Source organism: Ursus maritimus, unplaced genomic scaffold (assembly GCF_017311325.1).
Source record: "Ursus maritimus isolate PB19 unplaced genomic scaffold, ASM1731132v1 scaffold_24, whole genome shotgun sequence".
NCBI classification, from domain to species: domain Eukaryota; kingdom Metazoa; phylum Chordata; class Mammalia; order Carnivora; family Ursidae; genus Ursus; species Ursus maritimus.
Window position 1 is genome coordinate 22,447,488 of NW_024424897.1, and position 9,299 is coordinate 22,456,786.

The following is a 9,299-nucleotide window of genomic DNA, read 5'->3' on the forward strand; positions in this document are numbered from 1 at the left end:
CCCCCCCCCACGCCCAGTGAACTCTGAGGGGCCGGGAAGAGCCAGGCCTGTGCGTGTCGCCAGTCCAGACCTGGAGGCAGAGAGAGCAAGGGCCTCAGGCTCGGGGACAGATGCTGGGTGGTGTGGAGGGGACTGTGGGAGGGGCTGTCGGGGCTCTGGGTTTCTGATCCCACTTTGCTTTCTCAGGGTGACGCTCCCCAGGCCCCCTGCCCCCCACCCCGGCATCATGCATCGGACCACACGGATCAAAATCACAGAGCTGAACCCTCACCTTATGTGCGCCCTCTGCGGGGGCTACTTCGTGGATGCCACCACCATCGTGGAGTGTCTGCATTCCTGTGAGCTGGCTGCAGGGGCCGCTTCTCGGGGCGGGCGGTCTCAGCCCCAAAGAGCTCACGTGCCCGCGTGTCTGGGGACGCTCCCTGGTTGTAGAAAGACCACCCGGGGTGGGGAGACTCAAGGGTGCCGCTCAGAGGTTCATGTCAGGGGCTCTCACCTGGAAGCTTAGGTGTCTCCCGGAGCCCCTGGCCGCGCTGGCAGCCCCGGAAGACGCAGGTGCCCCTGGCGTGCGCTGCGGGCTTGGTGGCAGGGGGGTCGCGGACCCTGGCAGGTGTCGGCAGGCTGGCTCTTGCACCGTACTGCCTCAGACTGAGGGCTCACTTTATGCTTGGTGCACGACGCGGGTCTGACACAGACACGCGCACACTCCCCTGGGGACAAATAAGGGGCCACTGCCGTCTGCGCAAAGCAGGACCGCGTGGAGCCTCTGAAGGGGCTGAGAGGTGGGGACAAGGTGGAGAGGAAGGGTGACCTGAATGTGAACAGAGGCCGTGGCGGGGGTGGGGAGGGGCTGGTCCTGGATTATGAAGGGGGCTCTGATTCTGCTTTCTTTCTCCACCCCCTGCCCCCCGCCCCCCGCAGTCTGCAAAACCTGCATCGTGCGCTACCTGGAGACCAACAAGTACTGCCCCATGTGTGACGTGCAGGTCCATAAAACCAGGCCGCTGCTGAGCATCAGGTGGGCCGGGCGCTGCCCCTCCCGCCACGCCGACCCCCTGTCCCTCAGCCCTCCATGCTCCCGACAGCTGCAGAGGCAGGTCGGGGAGAAGCACGGGGCGTGAGCCCAAGGCCCTTCCCCGCGCTCTGTCTTGGATGCAGCTTGTCTAGGCTGAGAAATACCAGAGGGGTCAAGACCACGGCTCTAGAGACCCTGATGCCCGGGCCCTGGATCAAGGAAGGGAGGTGGGAATAGGGGTTCCTGGCTGGCGATATAAAGGTGAGGTCGTGGCGGATAGAACTCTCTCTGTTTTTTTCCAGATCTGACAAAACCCTCCAAGACATCGTCTATAAACTGGTCCCTGGGCTTTTTAAAGGTATCCACACACTCTTGGTCCTGCCCCCTGCCCCTCACTCCCCTGCCTGGCTCGCCATCCTTACCCAGCCTCCCTCTTCCAGATGAGATGAAACGGCGGCGGGATTTCTATGCAGCATACCCCCTGACCGAAGGTGAGCGTGTTCGCGTGTCCATTCGCACGAGCGCGCAGTGCTGCCCCGGGCACGCGGGCTGCATGCACCGGGCTTTCCGTCTTGTACGCACCAGCTCGCTGCCCCCGGCCCACAGGATGGCTGGGCTCGCCCTGCTGAGCTCCGAGATCCCGGGGTCCTTGGTGGGCCTCCTTTCTCCGTCCTCAGCCAACCCCTCAGAGCCCTCTCCTTCCGCAGTCCCCAACGGGTCCAATGAGGACCGCGGCGAGGTCCTGGAGCAGGAGAAGGGAGCTCTGAGCGACAACGAGATTGTCAGCCTCTCCATCGAGTTCTACGAAGGTGTCAGGCAAGTCTGACCCACGCCTGGTCTTTTGGTGTCCTAGGTGGGGACGCCCCTCTCTCCCACCCGGCCCCCTTCTGGATGTGTGCATTAGGGGATCCTGCCTGTTCCAGGGTCTCCCTAGCTTCATTCTTTCTTCTCCCCCAGGGACCGGGAGGAAAAGAAGGGTCCTCTGGAGAATGGGGATGGGGACAAGGAGAAGGTGAGTGCTGGGGACCTCCTTAGGAGTGGGATGTGGGCTGGGAGAGAGTGCTTGGGGTGGACCCCAGCCCTTGGGTGCCTCTCCCCCGGCAGACAGGGGTGCGATTCCTGCAATGCCCAGCAGCCATGACTGTCATGCATCTCGCCAAGTTTCTTCGCAATAAGATGGACGTCCCCAGCAAGTACAAGGTGAGTCCCTGGGCCCTTTCAGACACTGAGTGTCCGTGTGTGGCTGTGTCTGACCATCTGTGCGTCCCAGCCATTGCTCTGAGTGCCCGGGTGTCCTTAGGGGCCTGCATGGGTGTGGGATTGAGCTCAGGTAGAAGAGTAGTTGAAACCAAGATTAGGGTGGGGCAGTATTCATCCGTTGAAGCCAGTGTGCAGAGCTCTATGGGACCAAGATGGGGGGGAGTGTGCGCACGTGTGCACACGTGCACGCTTACATGCTCAGAACTGTGGCAGACATATGTGTGCGAAAATGCTGGCTCTTATCTGGGGCCAGCTGGCTGAAGGAAGGCCAGTCTGAAATTCCAGCGGCGCTCTCGGACATTGCTTCTCAAATTTGAATGTGTTGGTGATTCTCTAAAGATCGCTTTAAAGCGTAGGTTCTGATCAGTAGGTCCTGCCATTCTAGCAAGCTCCTTAGTGCTATCAATACTACTGGTCTGTGAACCGCACTTCGGGGAGCAAGGCTCTAGGACAGTGGATCCCAGGCTTTGCTGTAGACCAGAATCACGCAGGGAGCTTTAAACCCCGACTTCCGTCCTACTGATTCAATCAGAATCTCAGCTGAGATCCAAGCATTGGTATTTCGTTTAAAGCTCCCTGGGTCGTTCCACTGCAGCCTGGGTGGGCACCAGTGCTCTGCGAGGTCTTTCTCATGTGGGCTTTTTCTTTGCCCCCATGATCTCTGGAGGACCTGCCAGAGACGTAAGGGGACCCAGACAGCTGTGTGGATGGCTGCGGGCAGGGCTCGTTTGTGATCTGGGTACTTTCTCTGGCTCCCTTCCCATCCGGTATTGGGAGTTCTGTTGGGACAGGTCCGGGAGGGGAGTCAAACCCACCACGAAACCCCAGAGAAATAAGGGAACACCTGCTAGTCCTTCCTCCCCAGTGTCCCACCTCCCACCCCTAGCTTAGAGCCTCCTGGCCAAACGGCTGGAGCCTTGAACCTGACCGGGGTCTCGGTGTCCTCCGTCTCCTCGTCCAGGTGGAGGTTCTCTACGAGGACGAACCGCTGAAGGAATACTACACGCTCATGGACATCGCCTACATCTATCCGTGGCGGCGGGTGAGCTGAGCGGGACAGTGCTGGGCGACGACAGGGCTGGGAGGGGAGCCGTGCAGGGTCGGGCATCGGTCTGTGGCTGCAGCGACCACACAGTGACCAGGAATCACCCTCTGCATCTTGTCCCATGGGCTGGGCGTGTCCAGGGTGGCCTGCCACGACAGGCCAGCCTCCGGGCCATCTTTCGATGAAGACCTGCCACGTTCCGAAGTAGAAGGGGGTCCTTTGGCAGATGACGTGCCCCGATTTGGGTCAGAAAGGAGGGTCCGGTGGCTGTGGAGGGGGGAATGTTCTCCCTACGTTTCAGCCTCCCTCTCTCCTCTCCAGCCTCTGGCTGTGCACGTTCTTCCTGCCTCTCCAGGTCTTTGTGTGTGCCTGTGTGTCTGGCCTTGCTGGTCGGTCTTGCTTTGCCTGTCCCCTCCGCTCCAAGGCCTGGACCCCTTTCCTCCTGTTTGAGCAGCGTGGGGTGAGGGTTGGGCAGCTGCCTGGTGAGCCTCTTTCTCCTGACACCCTCCCCTTCCCTGCCTCTCTCTCCACCGCTCTCCCTGCAGAATGGCCCTCTCCCCCTCAAGTATCGGGTCCAGCCGGCCTGCAAGCGGCTCACCTTGCCTACAGCACCCACCCCCTCGGAGGGCACCAACACCAGCGGGGCATCTGAGTGTGAGTCAGTCAGCGACAAGGCTCCCAGCCCTGCCACCCTGCCGGCCACCTCCTCCTCCCTACCCAGCCCAGCCACCCCCTGCCATGGCTCTCCCAGCTCCCACGGGCCCCCGGCCACCCACCCTACCTCCCCCACTCCCCCTGCAACAGCCAGTGGGGCCACCACAGCTGCCAACGGGGGTACCTCGAACTGCCTGCAGACACCATCTTCCACCAGCAGGGGGCGCAAGATGACTGTCAACGGAGCTCCTGTGCCCCCCTTAACTTGAGGAAAGGGACCCTCTCCCTCCTTTCCCAGCCATGCCTCTCCACCCCTCCACTTTTTCTGGGCCCCTTTTCCATCTCTTCTACTTTCCCCAGCTCCTCCCGCCTTAGGGGTGGGGGGCGGGTTTTATAAATAAATCTATATATATATGTACATAGGAAAAACCAAATATACATACTTATTTTCTATGGACCAACCAGATTAATTTAAATGCCACAGGAAACAAACTTTATGTGTGTATGTATGTGTGGGGGGGTGGAGTGTTCATTTTTAGGGGGTCTTGTGTAATTTGCCCTGCTCTCATTTTGGGGGTGCCTGGAGGTGGACTGGAGGGGCCACTTGAGGCTCAGTAAGGCCCTGCTCCATCCTCCTTCTTGGGTGTCCTGGGAGCCCTACCAGCCCCCAAAGCTTTAGGCACAACTCCCAACTGGCTGTGTATGGGGTCTACCCTCTCCCCCCCCCAATCTTGGCTGCTGTCCCGCCCCTGCCAGTGCCCCCCGCCCCCATTGTTGAATGTCCAGAGAATCGCTAAGACAGTGCCTTTTACAAATGCAGTGTATCCCCTGGTTCTGAGGAGCGAGTGGGTGGTAAAGCTGGCACCTCCCTTACCTCCTCCTCTTGCGGTGGAAACTTTGTGCAAAGAATAGATAGTTCTGCCTTTCCCCCTACTGTGTGTGTGGCCTTTGCGTCATCTGTCCTGTGGCAGAGAAGATTCAGGCCATGGGAGGCCTCGGCCCTTGAAATTCCGCTGTGGCTTTAGCGGTGTGAGCGCTTCGTTGGGTTCTGCCCCTGCCCCCACCCTGGAGCCCTGACTGGCAAGGCTGGTTTTGGTGAAGTCCCATCTGGGGGTCCGGAGTGCTGCAGAGAAGTGGAGTGGGGTTCATCTCAGATAAGCACAGAGCCCAGATTTTGCCAAAGGCCAACAGCCCTCCAGTCCCCTCCCCACCCCCAGCTGAGGCTGAGTCAGGACAGAGCCACAGAGGTATCGAAAAGCACAAGAAGATGGAAAGCTGTAAGCTCTGGCCTCACCTCCATCCCGAGAGGTCAGTGGACTGCCCCCCGAAGGGCGGGCCCCAGCAGCTCCCTGCCCACCTGCTTTTCCTCCAGTGTACATAGATCGGGGAGGAGGGGAGGAGGCAAGACTCCCTTGCCGCCTAGGTGTTCGGGGTCAGGAGCCCTCCCATCAGGTTTGTCTGTGTTTGCACCTTGTCCTGTGTCTAAGGTGCTGTGACTGTACCCTCCTCCTGCCCCAGGACATTTGTATCTCCTGGCTTTGGAATAAATGCTGCACACTCTCTGGAAGCTGTAGTTCTTTGGGGCACAGGGGACGGGTGGGTGGGGCCTCTGGCCTCCTCCTCATGTCTCTTGTCTGTGGGCTTGGCCTCCCCGGGGAGGCCCCATATGGAATGAATGTGAGCTGCCCCTTCCCTGTGGCCAGTCGGACGCGCCGTCCCAGGTTAGCACCCCGAGCGGGAGTAGGCTGCGTGTCCCCCACCAATGACCACAAGAGCACCACGCTGGGTGGGCACAGTGTTTAATGCCGTCTTCACCAGCAGGCGACGAGCCAGGGGTATGTTCCCCGGCTGCCCAGGAGACCTCCGGTATGGGGAGGAAGCTCTTCACAAGCCAGCAGTGGGGACTGGGGTCCCTGGGTGGTCCCTTTTTGGGCTCAGCACTCCGTCTCCCTCCGCACAAATGGGGTGCCTGCCAGAGGCCTGCCCAGCCCCTCAGAGTGGGGAGCCCACTTCTGCCTTCTGCACCCGCTCGCTCCGGTGGGTGCCATCGCAGTACGGGGCCTTCTGGGTGGCCTTGCAGGTACAGAGGGCCACCACGCGGGTCTCCTGGGCCTTGAACTTGAGTGGGGATAGGCCAGTGCGTTGGAAGAAGTGGGAGCCGTCACAGAAGGGCTGTGAGGGAAGAGAGACGTTAGAGACCCAACCCCACCTGCTGGGGAGGGGCCGGTCCCGAAGGAAGGGCACAGTGTCCAGGGCGCAGGCTCCCGACGGAGACTGGCTGGGTCCCCTCGTTTACCTCTCAGCTTCCGCGTGAGAGTGAGAGGAGAGCTGAGCCGAGGACGTGAGATAAACAGTGGTTCTCGTGCCCTCTGCCCGCAGTAAGTGTTCAGTAAGGAGTCATCTTTCCAATATTTGTCTCTGGGGGCCCCAGAGGACCGGGATACAGGGGCAGAATTGCCAAGGTGAAGTGGGACTTTTGGTATGTATCAGCAATGTTTACACTGATAGTTTTTTTTCCTTAATGTCTCAGTCTCCACGGGCTCACGAAATTCATCTTCCTCCACATATTCTCGGTAAAAACTTCTCTGCGTGGGAGAGAACCTACGTGCCTCACAATGCTTTGCAACTGGGGTATCAGTTTGGTTTGGCTCCAGGGAAACAAGTGGGCATGTTCTAGGGAGTGGATGCCGCAGGGAGGAAGGGTGAACTGGCTGCCTGGTGCGGGAGAACATTCTGCATCCTCCCGGGAAGCTGTTCCAGCAGAGACGGGGTCATGGAAACTGAGGCCTGCCTTGACTCCCTAGTTAGCGGCAGAGCTGGAGGTCAGGCAGGGTAGGAGGAGAGAGAAGTCTACAAATAAAACCCAGCAACCTGCCCCAGAGGGCAAAGGGCAGGAAGGCAGCGTGCCAGCCTGGCTAGGCCACACTGCGGCAGGCGTTCCCCTGGTGCCGCGCCCTCGGGAGGGACTGCTCCCAGCCGAGTCAATGGAAGAGCAGGACTTGGGACCTGGGCTGTTGACACCACACCACGCCACACCTCTTAGAGGCACACAGTTCAGAGCCCTGCTCAGGAAGGAAAGGGGCCCCGGAGGCTGGGAATATGGGTCAGGTTCCTGCTGGAAGGGAAGGCTCCTGGGGCGGAAGGGAGAGGGAGGTGGGGGCAGGCAGCGGCAGGGAACCAGGGAAGCCACCTCAGCCGCAAGAGGGAGGGTCTGCAGGAGACAGTGGCAAGCGGCACTTGGGAGCAGGAGAGCCTGTGGTCTGCCCCGTGTTGGGGTCCAAGGCCTGGGAACCTTCGGCTCAGGTACTCCCTGGAAGGAGGGAGAGAAGAGGGGAGACAGGCAACCCGGCCTCTCGGTGCTCAGAGCAGGGAGGCCAGGCCAGGGCTCCAAGGAGGGCACACGGGAACAGGGGGGCACAACCCAGCGCTCCAGCCGCCTGGCCGGGAGACCGAGTTTCTGTCTCTCTGGCCTCATTTCAGAGGGTGGATACAGAGAACAGGGAGCTCAGCGTTGTGGGTGGCGTTGGCCTGAGAGCGTATGTTCACCCCCAACCTCCCTTTGTTGTCCTTCGGGTATGTGTGGGAAAAGAGGAAGGTCTCGTCCAGGAGCTCCCAGGAGCTCCCTGCTGTCCCAAGCAGGCATGTCATAGTTAGTGAGGTGGGTGGGGTCTCTCACCTGCTTCTTGCTTCGGCCACACACGCACCATCTGTAGGTTTTCCCAGCTACCAGCTCTACCTTGATGGGCGTTTTCTGGGCCACCACGGACTTGGCTGGGGTTTTAGGGAACCATCGGTTCTGTGGCAAGGGAAGATGAAGGGCTTGGGGTCAGCCTATGTTCTGGAAACACTTTCCTGCCTATGGACTTGTCCCGGTTCCCTGAGGCCCTGGCTTATGGCAGGCTTCCTCTGCAGGAGGCTGGTCTGATGTCACCGCACAAGGACATTCCCCCAGGACACCATAAGGACCCTGAGCTCCAGATAGGGAAGAGATTTCACGCAGGCACTCCGGTTTCTGCACCCAGCGGCCGGCCTGCTTTTCTTTCTTTTTCTTTTTCTTTTCTTTTCTTTCTTTCGAGATTTTATTTATTTATTTGAGCGAGAGAGAGATCCCAATCAGGGGGAGGAGCAGAGGGAGAGGGAGCAGCAGACTCCCTGCTGAGCAGGGAGCCAGACATGGGGCTCTATCCCAGGACCCTGGGGGACCCTGACCCAATGGGAAGGCAGAGACTTAACCGACCCAGCCACCGAGGTGCGGCCTTCCTTTCAAACCTGGACTCCCACCTGGGGGCTAGGAAGGGCACTGCTATTTCCAGCGGAGAAGCGAAGAAGCGCTGCTCCCTGCCCTTGGCCCTGTGGTCACGCCACCTCCCCTGAGCCATCGGGAAGGGGGCTACAGGCAGGGGCATTCTGAAGTTGGAGTCTGGGAAGTAGGGCTGACCCCTTCTGGTTCGGTCTCTGGTTCCTACCTTTGGCGTCTCTGGGCCTGGGGGACTTGGGCGGAGGGACGGGGAAACGGGGTACTCACCAGCCAGGAGGAGATGTCCCGCCTCTGGCTCAGCTTCTGAACCGTTTGCAGGCAGGACTAGACGGCGGTTTGGAAGCAGGGGGAGAAAAAAAAAAGAAAGTCAGTGGAAAGCGTTGGATTTCCAGAGGGAAGTCATCTGGAAGGGACGAGACGCCAGGGATTCGGGCGCAGGAGAAACAAGGGGGTAAGAAAAGGGGTCACAAGACAGGAAGTGGAGCTGCCGGGCGGAGCTGGCGGGCCCCGCCGGCGCTCAGCGAGGGAGGGCTGCAAGGCGCCCGGCGAAGGGGGGAGGGAGCTGGGCACGCTCCGCCGGGAGATGGCAGGGATGGGGCGGCCAGGCGGCCGGCGGAGCGAGCTCGGGGTGCTCACCCAGGCCGCAGGCCGCAGGATCGCCCCCACGCCGCCGCCCATGCCGGTCCCCGCCGCTGCGCCGCACCGGCTCCGCCCCGCGCCCGGGTCACCTCCCGCTCCCGCCCCACCGGCCGGCCCAGCCCGCCGCCGCCCGGAAGACGCCGCGGGGCTCGGAGGGGGTGGGGGCTGCGCAGTCCTGCCCCCCCCCGCCGCCGGGAGCCCGGCTGCCTCTCCTCCCACCGCGCTGCAGCCTCCTCGGGACCCCCGGGAGAGGGAGGCGCACGGGGCCGTGCCGGCGGTCGCACCGCCGCGGCGTTCCGGGCCCGCGCCTGCCGGTGTGGGCGGGGACCTCCCGGGAGCCCGCGGCCGCGGCGGAGGCTGGGGCCGCGTCTCCACGAGCGCGCTGCGGCCCCATCCCACCGCCCAGGGAGCTGGCTTTTTTAACCGAT

General features: G+C 61.3%; 2 protein-coding genes across 3 annotated transcripts; one reads left to right on the forward strand and one right to left on the reverse strand.

Annotated features, from left to right (window-relative positions):
- The first annotated feature begins 186 nt into the window (after positions 1–186).
- PCGF2 (polycomb group ring finger 2) lies at positions 187–5,536 on the forward strand. 2 transcript variants are annotated; one of them, XM_040640721.1, is made up of 10 exons: positions 187–338; positions 922–1,018; positions 1,318–1,373; positions 1,456–1,506; positions 1,723–1,831; positions 1,973–2,027; positions 2,120–2,215; positions 3,237–3,317; positions 3,866–3,974; positions 4,175–5,536. In XM_040640721.1, exons 1-10 carry the CDS (start codon positions 227–229, stop codon positions 4,369–4,371), a joined length of 963 nt encoding a protein of 320 aa, XP_040496655.1. In that variant the 5' UTR covers positions 187–226; the 3' UTR covers positions 4,372–5,536. The 2 variants fall into 2 exon arrangements, with proteins under 2 accessions (XP_040496655.1, XP_040496654.1); XM_040640720.1 differs by having other exon boundaries at positions 3,866–4,431.
- A 221-nt stretch (positions 5,537–5,757) lies between these two features.
- On the reverse strand, positions 5,758–8,970 carry CISD3 (CDGSH iron sulfur domain 3). The gene is made up of 4 exons (XM_040640722.1): positions 8,869–8,970; positions 8,500–8,556; positions 7,651–7,770; positions 5,758–6,146 (listed from the first exon to the last, which is right to left on the reverse strand). The coding sequence occupies exons 1-4, from the start codon at positions 8,908–8,910 to the stop codon at positions 5,967–5,969; spliced, it is 399 nt and encodes a 132-aa protein (XP_040496656.1). The 5' UTR covers positions 8,911–8,970; the 3' UTR covers positions 5,758–5,966.
- Between the last annotated feature and the right edge of the window lie 329 nt (positions 8,971–9,299).